At 41.9% G+C, this 23,375-nt stretch overlaps 1 protein-coding gene across 7 annotated transcripts in view; it reads left to right on the plus strand.

Moving 5' to 3' along the window:
- The window catches only part of Golga3 (golgin A3), a 48,977-nt gene that overhangs the window by 9,556 nt on the left and 16,046 nt on the right, over window positions 1-23,375 (plus strand). For all 7 annotated transcript variants that reach the window (XM_076560387.1, XM_006984084.4, XM_042268427.2 and 4 more), the window contains 12 exons: window positions 2,220-2,332; window positions 3,759-4,405; window positions 4,994-5,105; window positions 7,582-7,888; window positions 10,756-10,958; window positions 11,770-11,907; window positions 15,594-15,755; window positions 16,120-16,488; window positions 18,446-18,523; window positions 19,506-19,769; window positions 20,826-20,920; window positions 22,832-23,048. In XM_076560387.1, the coding sequence (XP_076416502.1) occupies window positions 2,220-2,332; window positions 3,759-4,405; window positions 4,994-5,105; window positions 7,582-7,888; window positions 10,756-10,958; window positions 11,770-11,907; window positions 15,594-15,755; window positions 16,120-16,488; window positions 18,446-18,523; window positions 19,506-19,769; window positions 20,826-20,920; window positions 22,832-23,048 (2,705 nt within the window). The remainder of the gene's footprint in view (window positions 1-2,219; window positions 2,333-3,758; window positions 4,406-4,993; window positions 5,106-7,581; window positions 7,889-10,755; window positions 10,959-11,769; window positions 11,908-15,593; window positions 15,756-16,119; window positions 16,489-18,445; window positions 18,524-19,505; window positions 19,770-20,825; window positions 20,921-22,831; window positions 23,049-23,375) is intronic.

The following is a 23,375-nucleotide window of genomic DNA, read 5'->3' on the forward strand; positions in this document are numbered from 1 at the left end:
TCTTTGTCTTTTTTTTTTTTTATGATTTATTTCCTTTATGTGCATTGATATTTTGCCTGCATGTCTGTCTGTCTGTCGATGTCAGATCCCTGGAAGGTAGAGTTACAGACAGTTGTAAACTGCCATGTGGGTGCTGGGAATTGAACCCAGGTCCTCTGGAAGAACAGCCAGTGCTCTTAACCACCAAGCCATCTCTCCAGCCCCCTTGTCTTGTTTTTTGAAACAGGGTTTCTCTGTGTAGCCCTGGCTGTTCTGTCCTGTTATAGACCAGGCTGGCCTCAAACTCACAAAGATCTGCCTGCCTTTGCCTCCTAAATTCTGGGATTAAAGTTGTGCACCACTGCCTGCCTTTAGCATCCTCTTAAACTCAAATGATCCTTCTACTCCAGCTTTCCAAGGAGTTTGAGGCCACAGGCATGTACCACCATACCCAGTGCTTCATTATTTTTAATGCATGATGGTGAGGTTGATTCATTGTTTTACTTCAATCACCGGAGGATTTGAGCATCTTTTTATCTGTTGGACATTGGTACATTCTTTTCTAAATTGTCATTATCATGTTTGGAGTTATTTGCTTTTTTCTTCACTGGCATTTTGTCACTGCTGTAGTATATTTTAAATTTCTGAAAATGTGCCAGCATTTAAGATGTAGGTAGGCAATAGCTCAGTGAATAAAGATGCAAAGCCTAATGACCTGAGTTTGTTTCCCCAGAGTCCATGTAAAGGTGGAAGGGGAGGACCAACTCTGCAAAGTTGTCCTCTGGCCTCTTCACTCATGCCATAACATATACTTGCCCATACACATAGAGAATAAAAATAATAAATTTAGGGTCTGATGAGATGGCACAACTGGTAAAGGCATTTGCCATCAATCCCAAGGACCTGAGGTCAATTCCCAGGACCCACATGATGGAAAGAGAAATGACTCATGCAAGTTGTTCCTGGTCCTCACAAGCATGCCCTGGAACTTGCACATTCCCACCTCTCCAATAAATAAACAAATAAAATTACGCATTTTTAAAGTGAGCTTACATATTTGATCTTACCTCCCAAGGAACTTGCATATTCCCACCTCTCCAATAAATAAACAAACAAACAAATAAATAAAGTTATGCATTTTTAAAATGAGCTTACATATTTGATCATTCCTCCCCAGTTCTAGGGAGTTCACACCTAGTGACAATGTATGGATCTGTTCTTATTGTCATCCAGACCTAGAGCTCTATCTTATATAGCTTGTCATGGAGCTTTAGTGTTGTTTAAACCCAGGTCTGTTTGCTGATTTGTGGCATCTGTGCAATGGCTGGAACCCTTGAATTTGTCATGCATATGGCCAAGCCACTTGAACTACAGTAGCTCTGTGAAAAGTCAGTGCACAGATTGCTAACCACAGTGGTGAGTTCCTAATGAATTTGGTAGATGTCCATGTTTTACAGACTTTTTTTGAACATCTCTTTAAAAAAAAATGTTGCTTCTTCAGAATTCATGTCTGAAGAGGGTGATGTATATAAAAGATTGTTAAATTATTGCATTTATCCTCTTTTTTGACCTCTTAGCCCTCTGCTGATGTTTCACAGACACATCTTCTGGTTATTAGGATTCAACCACAACCCCAGTCCTGGTGAGAGTGGCTGTCTTGGTTTTGCAGCTGCAATAACTTTAGGTTACTCACCCCCTAAAAGGTTGAGTTTTAAATATTTTAAATCATTTTTTTATTTAAAAGTTTCCATTTGTGCTTACTATCTTTGAGTATGAGTTCTGGATTTGAGCTTATTTGTCAAAGTCGATGTAGCCTGCCCTTGGCCCTCAAAGGTAGAGCCTTCTAGGTCTTCACTCTGCACTACATGCTGCAGCAAAACTAATCAGTCATTTTGTTTATTAAATAGACAGTGTTTGAATAAATACAGTTAAATATGCTCTTGATTTTTATATGGTGTTACTACAGCAATTGAGGTAATCTGAGAATGTAACCTCATAAGGAAATTTATCTTTTGCTATGAGAAGAGGCCCATCATGGTACTGTATCACTTATAAGGCAGATCTTATCTGTACGAAGTGGCTGTGGTTCTCAGTTTTATCTCATTCTGGAAATTGTCTTGGAATATAGGTGGCTGTGTGTAGTTTACAAGCTAAAACATACTGGTGATTAAATTTAAAACAACCAATCTGTTTTCTGTGCCTGCTCCCTATCAACCTCTCAGTGGTCACTTCCCTTGCAGGCTCCACTGCCTCTTCATTGCCCTTGGAAAAGGAGGAGCAAGTCCGACTGCAGGCCCGGAAGCGCCTGGAAGAACAACTGATACAGTACCGAGTAAAGCGCCAGCGGGAGAGGGTGAGTCTCCGGGATCTGTATGAGTTCTGAGCAAGTCTGAGTTCTACAAATACTGTCCTTGTTTACTTCAGGATTGTGTTGTCCACATCTGAGTTGTCCAGTTTCTCCATCTCTCACCCTTTCCCTTTATGTTCTTTCTTAGCAGTTAGTGTTCACATGCTGAACTGCAGCGTTTGGGATGGTTGTCATCCTCCCCATGTCCCTGCCCTGGGATTACATTAATTTGCTAGAATGACAGGATTGAAATTTTCCTATAACAGAAAGTTATGCTGGGGCTGGAGAGATAGCTCAGTGGTTAAGAGAACTTGTTGCTCTTCCAGAAGATCTGGGTTTGATTCCCAGCACCCACATGATGGTTCACAATCCTCAGTAACTCCAGATCCAAGGCATCCGACACCCTATTCTAGCCTCCAAGGGCACCAGGCATACACATGGTACACAGATATGCATGTAGGCAAAACACTTATACACATAAAATAATAAGAATTTTTAAAGAAAGTTATGTTGACATACATAGCTGGAATTTTTCATTTATACCAAATATCAATCACTTAGCCATTTTGGAATTTCTAGCTAGTATAGTAAAAGACAGAAATACTAACAAACAGAGGAATTGGTGTTATTTGTGGGTTGATGCCTTGGAAGACTGAAAAATCAACTGAAAGCCATTATTAGGTGTAATTTGGTTTTAGGGAATTGTCTGTTTATTATTCTAGGTATTAATGGGAAAAATCAGTAATTATCCTGCCATGATCATTTGGAAAAAATACATTTGCAACAACAATAAAAATGGTAAAAATAGCTGGGAATTAAAATGATAATAAACAGTGTTTAAAATGGAGCAAGAGTTGCACATAGTTTGGTCTTGTGTCACAGTTATAATCCTAGTACTAAGATGGAGGCAGGAGGATCACAAGTTCTTGGTCAGCCTGGACTGTGAGACTCCTGTGGCAACATCCTTCTCACCCCACAAGAAAGGGTACCATATGTCTTTGCTGAGGTATATGTAAGCAGATATGAATAAAGATGCTCATTACCTCTTGAATAATTTCAAAACTAAAGTAGATCTAATTCAATAGGACTTTTTGTTTTTTCTATATCTGAGAAGCTGACCAGGACAATAGCCAGAAAAGTTTTGCTAAGAAAGTTCGATGAGCAAGATTTGTTGTGACTCGCTTTAAAATGTTTTAAAGTGAAGGCTATTAAAAGGTTTGCTTCAGGCCCAGGGATGGTCAAGTCTGGTCATTCAATGCAACCTGAGTGGTAAGAGATAGAATCAGAAGATCTGCTGCACCCAGCTTTCTAAGGGCCTGGCAGACTGCCATTGCTAGACAGAATGTTCATCTGTGCATGCTTTCTGGATGACAGTTTTAGAATACTGCTTGCTAATCTTAATCATATTTTTATACTTTTGTTTGTTTCTCAGTCCAGTCAACCTACAACAAAAATGAAACTTTTTAGTACACTTGATCCTGAGCTCATGTTAAATCCAGAAAACTTGCCAAGAGCCAGTACTGTAGCTGTGACAAAAGAGTATTCCTTCCTGCGTACCAGTGTTCCTCGAGGGCCCAAGGTAGGCAGCTTAGGGCTGCTGGCACATTCTAAGGAGAAAAAGAGTTCCAAGTCAAGCAAGATTCGGTCTCTGGCTGACTATAGAACTGAAGATTCAAGTAACTCTGGAGGCCTTGGTTCCGCTGCTGATGCTGTTGGAGGTTCCCTGAAACAGAGTAGAAGCAGCACGTCAGTTGTATCTGAGTTTAGCCCATCATCTGAGACTGATAACCGTGTAGAGAGTGCCTCACTGACTGGGGATAGTGTGTCGGAGGCTGATGGAAATGAAAGTGACAGTTCCTCACACAGCAGCTTCTCTGCAAGAGGGGCCTGTGGTGCCCTGGTTAATGTGAGCACACCAGGAGCAGCTTATATGGTTGATGGCCAGGAGATTTCTGCTGAGGCTATGGGCCAGTTTCCTTCGATTAAAGATGTACTACAGGCTGCAGCAGCCCAGCACCAGGATCAGAACCAGGAAGTCAACGGGGAGGTGCAGAGCCGCAGAGACAGCATCTGCAGCAGGTAAGATAGCAGACTTGACTCTGGACTCTGAACAGCTGCTGTGCCATGTGTTTTTGCTAATACCACCCAATCTTCACATTAGCTTTTCACCTACACACGGCTCTACCACTTTATAAGTAGAGTTAGATCTAAACCATTTGGGTGGTATAAAAAGCATCCATTTTCTCAGTTTACATAGACCTATCTCTTAAGACTTCCCAGGTGTTTACAAACTCCTGTTTCCAGAGCATGAAAGTAAGATTCAGTTCACTGCTTAAGGCTTTTTACTTGTATATTGGGTGTTTGTGGTGCATACTCATGATCCAAGCACTTAGGAGGCTGAGGCAAGAGAATCATAAGTTCAGGGTCAGTCTATACTACATAGGGAGTTTCAGGTCCCTATGAGGACCTGTGTATTTAGAGGACCTGTGTATTTCCTACATAATAGAAGGACTCTATCTTTTAAAAAAGCAAAAACAAAATAAAAAGATCCAAAAAACAAAATGGGAGGAGCAGAAGGGGTGTGTATAAATTGGACAATATAAGGAAGGATAAAGGATTAACAGCTATCCTGTTCTCATCTTATGACTTTATACTTCTGACCCCTAGTGTATCCATGGAGAGCTCTCTTGCTGAAACACAGGATGAAATGTTGCAGGTTCTTAAAGAAAAAATGAGACTTGAAGGACAACTGGAGGCTTTGTCATTAGAAGCCAGTCAGGTAAGGGGTGTTTGACTGTTGCTTAATGAGCCAAATCTTTGAAAAGAATATGTAGGTCTTTGCTGTGCATAATTTTATAGATACCCTTAAGTGTAACTCATCAGCCAAGTTGTCCATATTACTCATTTTGTCTGCAGGGTGTGTTGGTCTCATACAAAGTTGTGGTAGTTTATTTATGATTCATTCTTTCCCTTTGTCTCTATCAGAATTTGCCAAGAGCATGTCCTAAATATACCTGAGACTCTGTGATAGTTAATTTCTCCTGGTGGCTTTTCATTTCTAATAGTTTTTTTCCAATTCTTAAAGATTATTATATTTAATTATTTATTTGTGTTTGTGTATGTGGTAAGGGTGGATGTGCACATGCTGTGGCATGTATGTGGAGATTAGACAACTTGCACGAATTGATTTGCTCTTTCTACTATATTGGTTTAGCGAATCAAACTAAGGGCATCATGCTTGGAAGCAAGTGACTTTACCTGCTAAGCTGTCTTGCTAGTCCAGGGTCTGCTTTGTCTGATACTAATTTACTATATCTTATTTTCATTATGGGGGGTGGGTGGGATCTGGAGAAATGGATCAGTGGTTAAGAGCACTTACTGTTCTTCCAGAGGACCCAAGGTTGTTTCATAGCATCCATTATAGGTGACTCACTGCTGCCTATAACTTCAGCTCTCGGATCTAGCATACCCTCTTCTGTCCTTTGTGGGTTCTCCCATGTGTATACACACATACACATACATAAAATTAATTTTTTAAAAAATGATAATGATTTTCCATTCCTTAATTTTTAGGTTTTACTTTTTTTTTTTTTTTTTGGTTTTTTTTTTTTTTTTGGTTTTTCGAGACAGGGTTTCTCTGTGTAGTTTTGCGCCTTTCCTGGAACTCACTTGGTAACCCAGGCTGGCCTCGAACTCACAGAGATCCGCCTGGCTCTGCCTCCCGAGTGCTGGGATTAAAGGCATGCGCCACCACCGCCCGGCGGTTTTACTGTTTTATACAAAATTTTATATATTTGTTTGTTTGTTTGTTTAGAGCTAGTTCTCATGTGGCCAAAGCTGGCTTTGAACTTGCTATGGAGCTAAAGATAACCTTGAGCTCTTTATCTTTATTCCTGTACTTCTCAATGGCTTGGATTACGGGCCTTTGCCACCATGCCTGGCTTGTTTTATATGTTTGCTTGTTTGTTTCTTAATAGCAGAGAACTAGATTTTTATCTTTCTGCCAACAGTTTAGACTGAGTCTGTTGAGGGGAATTCAGCTTTATGTTTTGTGAGAGAGAACATAGACACACACTGAGACAGTGAAGGCCTGACCTGAAGCTGTGAACACATACTACAGTGTGAGAAGCCATGTGTAGTGAGATGAAATTGCTTTGCAAAGTACATGTGTCATGCTAAAAATTCCGTAGGCAGAAGCCAGTTAGTTTAGTTATATATAAAACAGTCTTCCATGGTGATTTCAGAGATTTTAAGAGTAAGTTTTGGTTGTACACAGTTTTCTCTCCTAACTCAGAATGTCACTGTTTCCTCACCTACATTTATGTGTCCTCAGTGTACTCAGTCCTTAGGTTGGTCTAAGCACCTTGCCTTGCTTCTTCACTTGCTTTGTTTTCTAATGTTTTTGTGAAGTGGGTCCTGTGAAACTCGAGCTACATGGATCTCTGGCAGTTTTATGTGGATGCCAGTTATACTGGCTCTAAAGTCCTCTTGACCTGGAGTATAGGTCAGGGTTAGAGCATTTGCCTGGCATACATAAGTCCCTGGGGTCAATCCCTAACACTGCAAATAAATAAAGTCTTATTGAATTTTATTGATTTATTTCAGTTTCTTTGGAGTTTGTTCTGTTTGCTGAAAATGTTATCTTCACAATTTTCTTGAGTGAAAATTACATATTCTTAGATAGGCTTGGGATGAGTAGAATGTGTTGGTGGCTGGGTCTTTGTCTTTCATTTTTCCTTTTAATTTTTTATTATCAAACTCCTTTTTGTGGTGCTAGGGATTGAATTCTGGTCCTATTGCATGCTAACCAAGCACTCTACCACTGAGTAACACTCCCAGCCCTCACTTGTCTCATTACTGTTCTTTATAGCTCCTGGGTCCTGTTTGCTCTCTATGCTCTGTCCTGTGGCATTGTTGTTGAACTACTCAGTGCCATTCTTGTATCTGTGTTATGGCTTACCCCTTGAATTTCTACAGTAGCAGTATTTTTCTGGAGATACTTTGAGCCCATTTTCCTCATTAATCAGAATCTGACTGCTTTTATCTCTTAGGGATCCACCAATTTGTTTGATATGGGGGACAGCTAACTGTCATGTTTAAGTGACTGGTTTTGGGATAGAGTGCTTTTAGTAAAACTCATTTTCCTCTGTCCCACTAAATTGTAAATGTAATAAGTTTCAGCAGTCTTGTGAAAACAGTGGATAGAGCGACTTATTTTTCTGAATGCCATTATGGTCATTTGTGGATATTTTCAGGCACTTCAAGAAAAAGCTGAGCTACAGGCCCAGCTTGCTGCCCTGAGCACAAGGCTGCAGGCACAGGTGGAACACAGCCACAGCAGCCAGCAGAAGCAGGACTCTCTTAGTTCTGAAGTGGACACTTTGAAGCAATCATGCTGGGATCTAGAGCGGGCCATGACTGACCTGCAGAACATGCTAGAAGCTAAAAATGCTAGCCTGGCATCCTCGAACAATGACCTGCAAGTGGCAGAGGAGCAGTATCAGAGACTGATGGCCAAAGTAGAGGACATGCAGAGAAACATCCTCAGCAAGGACAACACAGGTACGGTTTGCAGCCCAAATGTGATGTCTGGATCTCGTAACTGGTGTCATGAATCTTCAGGTTTATGTTAGCTTAACATTTAATACAGAGTCTCTACATTGCTAAAGTAAATAGAATTTTGGCTGAACTCTTAAGAGTCTATGCTTTTGCATAAAGTAGGTAATCTAATCTCAGAAATTGACTTTGGACTTTTGACCACTAGAAGTAATCCTTTCTACTCTTCCCCCCCCCCCCCAAATCCAGTGTTTTGGGGGTAGTTGAGCTGTATGTTTATTCTACATTTATTCCTACTAATTGAAAATGTTATCTTAAATATTTAAGAGTGATGCCTATATTATTGATTAGTGACCCCTTGTTCAGTGTGTTGGTCTGTAACTTTCAGGGCTTACCTTTTGGGTTGCAAATGATAATTAACAATTATTGCCCCTCTGTGTGATTCTTATCACCCCTCCGTTTGACCCTGGAAGCCTGGTTTTCCACTGCCAAGGGATTACTGCTTGTAAGTGTATATATACTGCGACTCCCAGGGCACAGGAGGACGAAGAAGATTTGGAAGAATAAATGACTAGACTAAGCTCTGTGTGCTGATATTCTATTTCCCGAAAATAGTCCTCACCATTCACAGTTCTCTCTCCTGAACCCCTGGGATGTGTAATATTAAGACTGGTCCTCTAATATTATACAAGAGCTAGCAGAATGGACTTGTGATGAGTTGCTTAGTGTGCCTAATACAGAAGTTCCTATACTGATCTGTAGCTGATCTCTGTGTATGATTTAGATGTGGAACACTGTTGCCTTTCTGAGTTCTCATTACTTTGAAACTGAAGCACTGCATATAAAGGATCACAAACTCTCTTAAACAATCTTACTCTTTACTTCTTTTTGAGACAAGGTCTCATTAGCTTAGGCTGGCCTTGGACTTGCTTGGTAACTGAGGATGGCCTTGAACAGTGAATCCTTTTGCCTCCCATCTCCCACGTGGTAAGCTAAAAAGCTTGAACCATGATATCTTAGTTAGGGTTACTATTGCTGTGATGAGCCACCGTGACTTGGGGAGGAAACAGTTTATTTGGCTTATGGTTCCCCATCACTGTTTATCATTGAAGGAAGTCAGGACAGGAACTCAGACAGGGCAAGAACCTGGAGGCAGGAGTTGATACAGAGGCCTTGGAAGAGTACTACTTACTGGCTTGCCCCCATGGTTTGCTCAGTCCAGTTTCTCATAGAACCCAGGACCACCAACACAGGAGTAGCACTACCCTGATGGGCTGGGCCCTCCCACATCAATCACTAATTAAGAAAATGCCCTATAGGCTTACCTATAACCTGATCTTATGGAGGCATTTTCTTTTCTTCTTTTTCTTTTTTTCTCTTTTTGAGACAGGGTTTCTCTGTATAGCTTTGTGGAGCCTTTCCTGGAACTCATTCTGTAGCCCAGACTGGCCTCGAACTCACAGAGATCTGCCTGCCTCTGCCTCCCGATTGCTGGAATTAAAGGCATGTGCCACCACTGCTAGGAAGAGGTGTTTTCTTAATTGAGGTTCCTCTTAGATGACTTTAGCTTATATCCAGTTAACATAAAACTATGCAGCAAACTTCACCTACCTCTTTCTCTCTCTCATATAAAATATTTAAACCAGGTTTAGTGACACATAACTTCATAACTTTAGTCCTAGCTACTCAAAGAAATCAAAAGCTCTGGCCATCCCAGACAACTTAGCAAGTCCCTGCAACCATATAAAAATAAAGAAATGCAAGAAAATGTCTTCAAAAGACAAGTAGTTTCCTAAATTCAGGATATAATTAAAATTTTTTAATGTCTGGTTTTGTTTGTACTGTAATTTATTTGTGTTGCTGGCGGCTGATTTCCTGCCTGCCTGTCTTACTTTCCTCCTACCCTGCTCATGCTGAGTTGACCATGTGGCAGACCAGTGGGTACTAGTGCAGAATCAACCATATGATGCCACTGTTGTTTCTTTATGGCAAATTGATGTCATTGGGTATTCAAAGATGAGAACCACGGCGACATGACAGTTTCTGGGATACATAGTTGGTTTTTGGTCATTGCAGATTCTATAACAAATTTCTTCCCAGCTTAACTTTATTTGTAACTCCAGGTTTACTCATAAGATTTTCATGATTCTTCACAGACATGGCCACGTTAATTAAGATTTGTGTTACTTGATGTGTGTTCTTCCAACTCTGTAGAAGAGGGTGACACTCAGATCTCGTTTACCCTCAGTCTTACCCTCAGTTCAGACTGTTAACTGTCCTTTTTTTTTTATCTGTTTACTGTCACATGTCCAATTTTGGGCTTTCTTGGAGGGAGTTTTGCTGTTTAAAATGGCTCCAAATGCTGATATTCTATATGTGAGGAGGCTCTGAGCTATTTTGTGGAGAAGACAGTTTATTACAGAAACTTTGCTAAGGCATGGTAGCTGACTTACATAGAGCTGCTAGCCATGAGCTTTATAGTCATTCATAATAATTAAGATAATTAGTATATATATATATATAAGATAAAAAAGATAAGATAAATATAAAATAAGATAAAAAAGACAGATGGGTGAATAATTAGAAGATAATAGAGAAATAATTCAGGAGATATTAAATAAGGTGTGTTTAAACAGAACCACAGGTAAATGAACAGATATAGTCATCATCTAATAGAACTGTTGTGTCTAGGGACACAAAGGAACCCCCTATCTGTCTGTTTTTGTGGTGACTATAGGACATGGCCACTATGCATAACCAACATCAACTGCAGGCTTCTCTCTGTAGACGTCAACTTCAGGTCACATGACCACTCAGCTGTGGCTTTTGTTAGTGCAGGTTAGTCTGAGTTGGCTGTGCTTGCTTACTTTCAGTGCATGACCTTCGGCAGCAGATGGCAGCCCTACAGAGTCAGCTCCACCAAGTACAGCTGGAGCGCACAACACTGACCAGCAAGCTACAAGCATCACAGACTGAAATTACATCTCTGCAGCATGCCCGGCAGTGGTACCAACAGCAGCTTGCGTTGGCCCAGGAGGCCAGGGTCAGGCTGCAGGGAGAGGTGGCCCACATCCAGGTATAGTGTAGGAAACTCCTTTCAGGTATATGGTATGTGCTTTCCCCTGCATTACAAAGATGCAATGGCATCCAAATCTCTAAAGACTGAGACAAGAGGATCACACATTCAGAGCTACCAAAATGGGGGAAAGGGTGTTAATGCATTGTTTTAGATTTCATAGATATGTTTTCGTTTAGCGTCTGCTGATTACATCATAGCCATACCCTTCCTCTACAAGAGCCCCTCATGCCTTCCCTTCAACCAAAGGGTAAATCTTCCTTTGACCTTTCCTGGGCTTGAGGCTCTCCCATCCTGTCCTCTGTGCTCTGAATCTTTCTTGTGGTATTCTTGTATGACAGAGAATTTGGCAGGTAGTCCTTCTCAGAGTTTGATCTTTCCTCTCCTGAAGACACTGTGAGCCAAATTAGGTGACACATAACTTCATAACTTTAGTCCTAGCTACTTTGATTGTCTCTGGAACAAGTGGTAATCCAATGGAATTCGGTTATTAGTTTATAGGTGTACCTTAAATTGGGACTCCAGTGTAGGTCATGTCCAAACTGCATGATCTCAGGTGTGAAGGTCTGATTTCTTGGTGCCCCCGCCCCTCCAGGAGCAACATGGCTCCAATTCAAGATAGGCTGGCAGAGGATTTGTGGTGGTAAGTCCTGGGGAGGAAGAGAAGGGCAGGAGCTTTCCCTGCATTGCGGGACATTTAGAAAGTCATCCAGTAGCCATTGTTAACAAAGAGAGAACATCTTAGTGACAAAGGATAGGCTGGTCTACACAATTTTAAGTTCCTTTTTACCTCCTGGATTTTTCTTTGAAGGTTGGACAGATGACCCAAGCAGGCCTTTTGGAGCACCTGAAGCTTGAGAATGTGTCCCTGTCCCATCAGCTGACAGAAACTCAGCATAGATCCATAAAGGAAAAGGAACGAATAGCTGTTCAGCTCCAGAGCATTGAGGTGAGAACTGTGGTGATGGTGGAGTGATAATTTTTATCTGATTGTGGGTCTTGCTAGCAAGTGTAAAACATACACAGACATAATCAAAATACCTATTAGTGAACATAAATGTATCTTGTGAATATGTATACTTTTCTACATTATTTCAAATAATGTAATATTTCAAAAAATTCTTTTTGGGCTACAGAGATGGCCTAGTAGGTAAGAGCACTTGCTGTGCAAGAATGAGGACATGAGTTACATGAAAGTCAGACATGGATGCATGTGCCTGTAACTCTAGTATTTGTGGGAGGTTGAGACGAGGATCCTGTGAGCTTGCTGGCTAGCTAGCCTAGACAAAATGGCAAACAACTACTTCAGTGAGAGACATTGCTTCAAGGTAGTATGATGGAGAGAAAAAGAGACAGACACCTAATGTCTTCTTTGGGCCTGTATATATACATGCATGAATGTGTGTTCCCACATGTTTATGTACAAAAGTATATAACACACAGACACACACACACACACACACAATCCCTTTAAGCAATGTGCAGTGATAGCTGTCCAGCATTTTGGAATTCCACCTCTTGTCTGGCCTGAGTGTCTTGGGACCTTGTAGTGCCTCTTTAAACCCTAATTTGGACCTGAGTTCCTACCAGTGCATTGTTGCCATTTGGGGACAGAGCTAGCCACAGAGTGAATGGGGAAAGGGGGATTAAGTATATTTGTATATCAGACAGTATTTCCAGGCCTAGTGATAATAGTGGTTTTCATTTGTTTGCAAGCACTCAACTTATTTTCAGTCCTCCAGTGTCCACTGCTCTCCCAAAGGTATTTTCATTATGGTCTGCTGTCTCTACAGACCATCTCTAGATGATGATGGGAAATGTATATTTGATTTGGATCCAAATCCCATTCTCTATAACACCCTAGATCAGTGGTTCTCAGTGCAACCCTTTAATACAGTTCCTCATGTAATGGTGACTCCCAACCATAAAATTATTTCATTGATCCTTCATAACTTTCCGATTGCTACTGTTATGAATCGTAATGTAAATATCTGATATGAGACCCCCAATGATATGATATATTGACCCATAGGGTGAGAATTGCTGCTCTAGATGATTCCTTAACCTATGTAGACAGGCCTTTGTAGACAGACTGGATTCAAACTCTCTATAACTAAGATAACCTTGAACTCTTAACCTCCTGCCTCTTTGTCCTATGAATTATGAGTATATACGTGTCCCACAATATCTTTTGTTTGTTTGTTTGTTTGTTTTTTAAAGATTTATTTATTTATTATGTATACAGTGTTCTGTCTGCGTGCCAGATCTCATTACAGATGGTTATGAGCCACCATGTGGTTGCTGGGAATTGAACTCAGGACCTCTGGAAGAGCAGCCAGTGCTCTTAACCGCTGAGTCATCTCTCCAGCCCTGTTTGTTTGTTTTTTGAGACAGGGTTTCTCTGTGTAGTTTTAGTGCCTGTCTTGGATCTCACTCTGTAGGCCAGGCTGGCCTCGAATTCACAGAGATCCACCTGGCTCTGCCTCCCAAGTGCTGGGATTTATAGGCGTGCCATCACTGCCACCGCCCAGCCACAATATCCATTTTTATTCATGTTACAAAAAGCAAAAAAGAAAAAAACATAAAGCATCTAGTCAAGGACTGGCAGAATGGTAAAGTTGCTTGCTGCCAAGCCTGTTAGATCCCTGCAATCTACATGGTAAAAGAAAAAACTGACTCTTGCAACTTATCTTCTGATCTCCATAATGGCACCATGGTCTGTGTGCCTTTGCTCTCAAGTGCATTTGAACACATGCATGTGCACACACACTAAATATAAAAAAAAAAAAAAAAAATTTATTAAAAAAAAAAAACAGTCGGCTGGGCGGTGGTGGCGCACGCCTTTAATCCCAGCACTTGGGAGGCAGAGGCAGGTGGATCTCTGTGAGTTCGAGGCCAGCCTGGTCTCCAAAGCGAGTGCCAGGAAAGGCGCAAAGCTACACAGAGAAACCCTGTCTCGAAAAACAAAAAAAAAAATAAAAAAATAAAAAACAGTCACTAATGTTTGTGAATTGCATTCCTGGGTCACTTTTGATCCCAACTTTTCATAGATAGTTACACAAGAATTCAGCTTTCCTATGGCTTGTCTGATTTCTCATCTTTTCACCTTTCTACCTGTTCTTTTTTCCATGTGGAGCACACAGCCATTTGGCTCAGATAATGGAAGAGAACCATGTTGAAAGCCATAATGAGTAACTAATAATGTAAAGAACCAATGACACTTGCCACCAAGCCTGATGACTTGAGTTCAGTCCCTGTGACCAACATGTAGGAGAGAACTGACTCCCACAAGTTGTCCTTTGACCTCCACATGTGTGTATGTATCTTTCCCCCATATATACAATATAATTAAAAGGCCTGTATCCTAAAAAAAAAAAAAACAAAAAAAAGTACCACAATGCCAGATTTTACCTATATAGTCAAATTATTAAGAAATGCCTTGTTTATCTGGGCGGTGGTTGTGCACACCTTTAATCCCAGCACGTGGGTGGCTGAGGCACCTATCTCTGAGTTCGAAGCCAGCCTGGTCTACAGAGTTAGTTCCAGGAAAGCCAGGGCTACACAGAGAAATTCTGTCTTGAAAGAAAACAACAAAAAGAAATGCCATATTTGATCCCATGGTTCCTCTTGCTTTTGTTTTACTAAGTAGTTCCAAATAGAAGTCTTATCAAAGAGGTTATTTAATGTTCCACATTTGAAAAGGAGCGATATGTTTCTGGTCTGTCCTCTCATGGTCAGGGAGAAGATCCATTCCATTCTTGATCTCTTTTTTAAAAAGAGATTGAGTGATTAAGTGACTGAAATAGGGTCTCGTGTAGCTAATGCTGGCCTTGATCTTACTGTATAGCCAGGAAGACCTTGAACAACAACAACTAAAACTATACTTTTTTGAGACAGGGTTTCACTATGTAGTCATGGCTGGTGTAAAACATAGATCTGCCTGCCTCTGCCTCTCTGCCTCCTGAGTTCTGGGATTACAGGTGTGTATCACCACATGTGGTTTTATATAGTACTTCCCAGGCCTTCATGCATGCCAAGCAAACATTTTTCCTAGCTGAACTATATCTCCATCTCAATTCCATTATTTTTCTTTTGCCTACCTGTCTTAAACTTTGTCTTAAGCAGTCCTCCTTCTGCCTCAGGTTCTTAAGTAGCTAGGTACGGGTCTCAGTCAGCTAGGATAAGAGTCCTGAGTAGCCTGGCCTTGCCTCTACCTTTTGGTAAGTGAATAGGTACCAGCCACTGATTCTGGGCCTGTCAGATTATAGTTCATAGACAGGATGGACATATAAATAGGAACTTCTTGCATAGCAAGTGTGTATGTGTGTTTCTCTGTAAAGGATGAGACTTGAAGTTTGTTATTGATGATCACATTTTTCTGCTTTTTAAGAAATACTGTTTCTAGGGCTAGAGAGATGGCTCAGTGGTTAAGAGCACTTGCTGTTCTTTCAAAGGATCCAGGTTAAATTTCCAGCACCCTGTAGCTCACACCCATCTTAATTCCAGTTCCAGGAGATCCAATGCCCTCTTCTGGCCTCACAGGCACTAAGGATGCAGGTGGTACCTATATATACATGCAGTCAAGACACTCATACACAAAATAAACTTTAAAAGAAGCAATATTTTCTTATTCAGGCTGACATGTTGGATCAGGAGGCAGCATTTATACAGATTCAGGAGGCAAAGACAATGGTGGAGGAGGACCTCCAAAGGAGGCTGGAAGAATTTGAAGGTGAACGGGAGCAGTTACAAAAAGTGGCAGATGCAGCAGCATCCCTGGAGCAACAATTGGAACAGGTAAGTAACTGCTGCTTCCTAGACCCTAGGGTCACAGAGATTTATTTGGATGTGGGCTTTGCCTGACATGCATGTCTCAGTGCCATTCATGTGTGGCCTGTGTGTGATCTCTGGCATCAGGCTATATTATTAGTTCAGGTTTGTTTTGAAATGTCTGTTGAATATATTTGAAGGGTACTATCAGATTGTTCTGTTGCCAGCCTGACCAGGTTTGCTTCTATTCATGTTCTTCTACTCAAAAATTTTACATAAAAAAGACCCTTCAATGAATCCATCAAAAGTATTTAAATCCTGAACATCAAAAATGTATAAATTCTTGTACCAGGGTGGAAGGCAGCATGTTAAGTTTATCATTTGTTTTCAGGTGAAGTTGACATTGTTCCAGCGAGACCAGCAGCTTGCAGCACTTCAGCAGGAGCACCTAGATGTGATAAAGCAGCTCACCTCCACACAGGAGGCTCTACAGTCCAAGGGGCAGTCTCTTGATGACCTGCATACACGTTATGATGAGCTACAAGCAAAGCTGGAGGAGCTGCAGAGAGAGGCTGACTCCAGGGAGGACACAATTCACTTCCTGCAGAATGAGAAGATTGTTTTGGAAGTGGCTCTACACTCAGCCAGGAATGACAAGGAGGAACTTGACAGAGGAGCACAGCGTTTGGAAGAAGATACTGAGGAGACATCAGGACTATTGGAACAACTGAGACAAGAATTGGCTGTCAAGTCCAGCCAGGTAACACTGTCTTAGCTGTTTTTGAAGGACCATAGATTGATTCTTTTCTGGGATGTGTTCTGTTACAAACGTGAGTGACCAATGGAAGAGTGTTCTCGAGCAGGAAACCAGTAGTTTTTGTTGTAACCCTTTCCTCCATTGGCCTCTGGGTGTGGAGGAACCAGATACTGGGAGAACAAGTTTTGTGTGGAGCTTTTAAATGTTATCTGCCAAGAAAGCACGTTTTTGCTGCTGATGTTATGCTTTCAGCTGGAGGAGAAGCTGCAGTACACTTGGTTTTGCTTCCTCTTCCTACATGTGGCAAGCTAGTCATGTGATATGTTCAGGGTGGGACAGATAGCTCATAGTAGGTTCCTCCTTTTAACACCAGTGTCCTGGTATGTAAAAGCACAGCCCACTGGGGAAGCCATATATGGGGAACAGCAGTGTGCTAACAGTGTGACACTGCTAGAAACTGACAAATCTATAAAAAATACATAGTAAAGAAAGATGCTCAGGAAGTGGAACTAGAGTTTGAATGATTATGCCTGAATATTCTGCTCTGTAAGGACAAAGGATCAGGGATCATGGTCTGTTTCTCTTGGAGATGTTAATTTAGAGGGAGTTGTAAGAGGGATCTCAACTGACACTGGACAGTATTGACCATGTTGAAATTTTACTGTATTGGATTATGATTTCCTTAAAGATGGAACAGCATAGTGGAGTGGTTCTTCTGCATGTTGGCTGGAGCTCTGAAGTCTATTTCCTGACTTGAGAGGTGGGGTTGTATTGACAGCCTTACAGGGAAACTGCTGTCTTTCAACCTCTCCCTTGCCCAGGTGCTGGCTGTCCCACCTGGCTGGTTAGAATGAACACATGTCCTCAAGGGTCTCTGAGAAAAAGCTATTCATACAAGGCTCTGGGTTTACTGACCTCAGTCCACCATCTAAGATGGTGATCACATGCAGTGCTCTTAACTGCTGTCAGATGAGCATGATTTCGAATGCTTTAGAATGTAATAATAATTGAAAGAATAATGTTTTATGTCTGGGTATCTCTGCCATATATCATGGAGATGAACCATGCAGAGTGCTATAAGAGTCCTGATAGGGTGTTCAAAAGCATTTTTATTGGGCTTGGGGTGTGACTTAGTGGTAGAATACTTGCCTCATATGCATCAGGGTTCAGTCCCCAGAATCTCTCTTTTTTTTCTCTCTCACATGAGATAACAAAGCAGCAGAAGGCTTTTTGCTGTACCAGAGTAACCCTTCCAATATATCGTGTATTCCTGAGTCCCTGGGGCTCTTTATGTGCAGATCTGTCTCAGTCTGGGGCCTGAGATGGCAATTTCTACAAGCTTCCAGATATTAGGGGTGGGCTGGTCTCTGGTATGCTTTAAGTCACAAGGATATAGGATGTTGTAAATTGAGGTTCATTGGACTAGAGCCTCACTCTATTCTTTTATGTAGTGTCTGGCTGCTTTCCTGCTGCAAGACCAGAGCTGAGAAGCTGCAGCAGACATGTGGCTCACAATAACTTAAAAGTATTTCCTCTCTGGCTATTCCAGGAAGGGCTTAAGTCTATCTAATCTAGAGCATCCCCTGCCTCATCCTTTCTTTCACTCCTCTGCCCTTCCCCTTGTCTTTGTACTTTTAAGTGGCAAGGAGGGAAGATGCTGGCTCTGTGTCCTGCCTGAGCAGCCCTTGGGCTATCATGTGTCTGACCGAAAGCCACTTTTCGTGCTCTGGCTAGTGCTGACTTTTTTTTTCTTTTTGGTTTTTCAAGACAGGGTTTCTCTGTGAAACAGTCCTGGCTGTCCTGGATCTCTCTCTGTAGACCAGGCTGGCCTTGAACTCACAGAGATCTGCCTGCCTCTGCCTTCCAAGGCGTGTGCCACCACTGCCCAGCTTAAGAAATGCCACTGGGTGCAGACCTAGAACTGTCAGGCCACCCACCCTTCTGCAAACCTCTCCTGTAGGTGGAGCACTTGCAGCAAGAGACAGCCTCATTGAGAAAACAGGTGCAGAAGGTAAAGGAGCAGTTTCTTCAGCAAAAGGTAAGACATGGGAAATAAATGTTGGGCTATTGCTGAGTAGTCTGTTTGCTTCAGGGGAACAAAATCAGAAATAGGGAAGCATCTAGGTCTTATCCTTTTTAAAGGCAGTGTACTTGTTCTAAGCAGTCCCCCATTGCAGTCAGTGAGGCAGCATGATGTTTCTCCCCTGACTTAGGGTCTATGATCCTCCAATGCTGAATGTAATTCCCACCAATGTAGTACCTGTCAGGATACCCTGTCATTATCACTCCAAGATCTGTGTGTGTTACACATTTTTTTTTTTTGTCAATGTGTGTTGGTTGTGTTTGCAGTATAAAGTATGTGAAAAGCTTATGCCATAACCCAACATTAAAAACAAATTTAGTTTGTACCCAAACGGGTCTATGACATAGTTTTGTCTTGTGAAGCCCTGTCTCCTGGTGGAGGAATGGCTCTGACTCCTTGCTTTGTTGCCAGCAGCAGTTGAATGTTTTGTTCTAAGAGAGGAAGATCCTCCAGATTTTGTTTATAAGTTGTGTTTCAGTTTATTACAGAGATAGGCAAAGGATTAACTTTCAGAATCCAAGCACCCTGGCCAAAGGGAGATTAGCCCTTGTGAGAGTACCCGAAAGATACAAGGATTCTAGGAGGATAATGGGATGTTTCATACAATGTCCAGATTTGGGGGGGGGGGGCGCATAATTTGTAGTCATGTTATGTGACAGAAATCCAGACATGCCATCATCATTGGTATTTCTCAATGAGTAGTGTCAGATTGTAACTTTTTTTTTTTTTGTATAAAAAGTTGTGCCCTATGGCTAGAGGTGTACTTTAGTGGTTAGAATATTTGCCTCTAATTCTCTAAGCCTTGGGTTCCATACCTAGAACGTGGGTGAGGGAGGTTATACCTTGAATTGTTGGTAAACATTTTTATTTAAGCCAGCCTTATTCCCTAGGTAAGATGCTGACTGGCACTGGCTTATTACTTTTGTCTTTCCTGAAGGTAATGGTAGAGGCCTATCGGCGAGATGCTACTTCCAAAGACCAACTCATTAGCGAGCTGAAAGCCACAAAAAAACGGCTGGACTCAGAGATGAAGGAACTGAGGCAGGAGCTAATGAAGGTGCATGGAGAGAAGAAGACTGTAGAAGTAGAACACTCACGACTGCAGAAGGAGATGTCCCTGGTTCACCAGCAGATGGCAGATCTTGAGGGGCATCTTCAGTCAGTGCAGAAAGAACGAGATGAAATGGAGACTCAACTACAGGTGAGATGCAATACATAGGTTCTTGTGAAGGTTCACCCAGTCGTGCTGAGGGCTTACTGTGTACAAGATGGAACAGGGAGCACTGGCCAAGAAAGGCTTTTAAAACAATCTAGAGACAAGGCCTTCCCAAAAACTAATAATCAGATAAGTCCAGGTTGTGGTGCTATATGAAAGAAACAAAGAAGAGTGAGCATCTGAACATGCCACCCTGTGACAGGGTCTTGGGAGCTAGTCATTGAGCCTTGAAGTCTGCAAAGTAGGCAGCAGACAGAAAGGAGAGAGTGTTCTGCAGATAGCCTGAGTTTAGGCAGGGTGCAGTCACTGAGAGAATCAGGTAGCTGCCCATGCCCTTTGGACAGCCATACTGCCCCTGAGTCTTGCTGTTTTAATGAGTGTGGTGACTGGCTTGGTGATCAGACCAGGTAGGAGTAAGGGATGACTTATGGGTAGAGATCTGTCCCAAATAGGGAACACTTCCTGGGGTGAGGAATTTGGAGAGTTGATATGCAGGATGCTAGAACAAAAAAAAAGGCTTCATTTTACACATGACATGCTGAAAGTCCCTAAGAGGTCCAGGGCAAGATTCAGGTAGACAAGTGGCCAGCACATTTATATAAAGATGGTATGTCCAGTGTTCACCCAGAAGCACCTTGCTTGTTCCTTTCATGAGGTATCAGGTAAGGCCTGGGCTAACCTGAGCTTATCTTTCCTGCCCGGAAGGCATTAATGGTTTGGACACAGTGGCCAGAAATGTTTTTAATGTATATGAGTATTTAGAATGCATGTATATCTGTGTACTATGTGCATGCCACCCATGGAAGCCAGAAGAGGGCATTGAATCACTTAGAACTGGAGTTACAAATGATTATAAACTGCTGTGTGGGTTCTGAGAATTAAACATGGGTCCTCTAGGACAGCAGCCAGTTCTCTTAACTGTTGATCCATCTCTTCAAGCCTGAGAAAAGCTTTTGACCTCTCTGAAGTATGTTTCATCAGTGACAAATATCTGAAGTAAGTGGCTTTTTACTTACTGGCCATTCTTTGTTCTTTTTAAAGTCTTTGCAGTTTGACAAAGAGCAGATGGTAGCTCTTACTGAGGCCAACGAGACACTAAAGAAACAAATAGAAGAACTGCAGCAAGAGGCCAAGAAGTAAGTCTGAGAAGCATACACTTATTGTGAGGGGCACCAGCTCTGCAGAGAGCAGGAACAGTCTGTACAGTCCTTGATGTTGCTGGGTTCCTTAACAGATTCTTTTTGTACTCAGGCTTATGAAAAGGTAGCCTGGAACATAGGTTCTAAAGTTCCAGCATGATTTGCAGTTACTTTTTTCCTACATATCTGAGTTTATAAGTTGACTTGCTCAAGTATCCTTTACAGAAGCACCCCCCTCTCCCAAGCTGGGGCTGAAATCCAGGACGATGAGCATACTAAGCAGGTGCTCTACCATTGAGCTCCATCCCTATCCCTAAAATCTCCTTCTCCTTTTATGTAATCTAACTTACTTCACACACACACTGGTGTCAGTATCCTCACATTCCTGCTCCCTCACTAGGTTGACACTTTGATATTCATCCATCTTATCCTTTTATGCTCACACACATAAACCTAAAATATGACCCTTACCAGAAACTACTGATAAACATGAGCACACATGCAGGCAAACACCATTCTGGGCCATTTATTTATTTATTCATTCATTCATATATTTATTTTTGAGACAGAATAGCTGTGTTTTTTTCTCTTATTTATTTAATTTACTTATTTCTGTTATCAGCTTGATACAGTACAAATTCTTATCCTAATAGTGAAATGTTTCATTGAGGCTTGCCCAGTGATTGAGTAAAACCAAAACTTATTATAAGTCACAGTCATCCTAGGGTTCCCCCTGCTATGTAGCCTCCCTGGTTCTGTGGGTTGCAGTCTGATTGTTCTTTGTTTTATATTTAATAACCATTTATGAGAGAGTACATACCATGTTTGTCCTTTTGGGTTTGGGTTACCTCACTCAGGATGGTATTTTCTAGTTCTATCCATTTGCCTGCAAATTTCATGCTGTCATTATTTTTTCTCTGCTGAGTAGTACTCCATTGTGTATATGTTCCACATTTTCTTCATCCATTCTTCAGTTGACGGGCATCTAGGTTGTTTCCAGGTTCTGGCTATTACAAATAGTGCTGAAATAGCTGGTTTTCTGAGACAATATTTCTCTTTATAACCTACATTGACCTCAAACTTGTGATATTCCAGCTTCACCTTCTTAAATGCTGAGATTATAGCGTGAGTTCTGAGTCCCAGCCTTTTGGGACCTCATTACGCCATGGTATATTCTGTGCTGTTTGTGTTTTATCACTAGTAGTATCTTCATAAATCTGATGAAAGTTTGCTTTTGACCTTCAGGAAGAATGTTGGGGATATTTTTTGGTTGGAGTGTGCTGTTTCTCTGCCCTCACAAGATTATTCATTCTGTTTTGTTGAAAAAAAGATCTCACTGTGTAGCCCCAGCTGTCCTATGTCCAGCATAGCCTCTTGCAGCTATCTTCCTGCCTCAGCCTCTCAGATGCTGGCATTACAGATGTATACCACCATACCCATCACAGAATCATTTTTAAGGGCAGGTCTTGATGATGGTGGATGTGACTTAGTGGATTCACATTGCTTTTCTTGTTTCTCTAGCATGGACTCCTGACGGATACCTTGTCTCCTTCAGCAACCAAACCAGAACAAGAACACTCTTGCCTAAGTTCTCCTGAGGGTCAGCCAGGTTCTGACAAGACAGAATAGGGTTGAGTTGAAGCCTCTCAAGATCCACTGCCCTGAGCCAGGTGTGGTGGCAGGCACATCTCTTGAATATAAAGTCAGCCTGGTCTATAGAGCAAGTTCCAAGACAGCCAGGGCTACACAGAGAAACCCTGTCTCAAAAACAAAACAAAACAAAAAAACAACAAAAAAGACACTATCCAGCCCTGGAGGGTGAACTACAGTATGTGCCCTTGATGTTTCAGGCCAGGGAGCTGGCTGGTTGCACCGGAGGTTAACTCAGCTTTTTCACTCATGTCTCAGGGCCATCACAGAACAGAAGCAGAAGATGAAGCGGCTGGGCTCGGATCTGACCAGTGCCCAGAAGGAGATGAAGACTAAGCACAAGGCTTACGAGAACGCTGTGAGCATCCTTAGCCGCCGCCTGCAGGAGGCTCTGGCTACCAAGGAGGCCACAGATGCAGAGCTTAGCCAGCTCAGAGCTCAGAGCACTGGTGGCAGCAGTGACCCTGTTCTACATGTAGGTAAACACATTTCTCCCTGTCAAAGTCCTTATGACTCTTTTGGCTTTGTTTTTGTTTGTTTGTGGTCTTTTTTTTTTTTTTTTTAAGATTTATTTATTTGTTATACATACAGTGTTCTGTTTGCGTGTATCCCTGCAGGCCAGCTCTCATTACAGGTGGTTGTGAGCCACCATGTGGTTGCTGGGAATTGAACTCAGGACCTCTGGAAGAACAGCCAGTGCTCTTAACCTCTGAGCCATCTCTCTATCCCCTGTTTGTTTTTGGAGACAGGGTTTCTCTGTGTAATAGCCCTGGCTGTCCTGGAACTCGATTTGTAGTCCAGG

The sequence above is a fragment of the Peromyscus maniculatus genome, chromosome 23 (genome assembly GCF_049852395.1).
Source record: "Peromyscus maniculatus bairdii isolate BWxNUB_F1_BW_parent chromosome 23, HU_Pman_BW_mat_3.1, whole genome shotgun sequence".
Taxonomy (NCBI): Eukaryota; Metazoa; Chordata; class Mammalia; order Rodentia; family Cricetidae; genus Peromyscus; species Peromyscus maniculatus.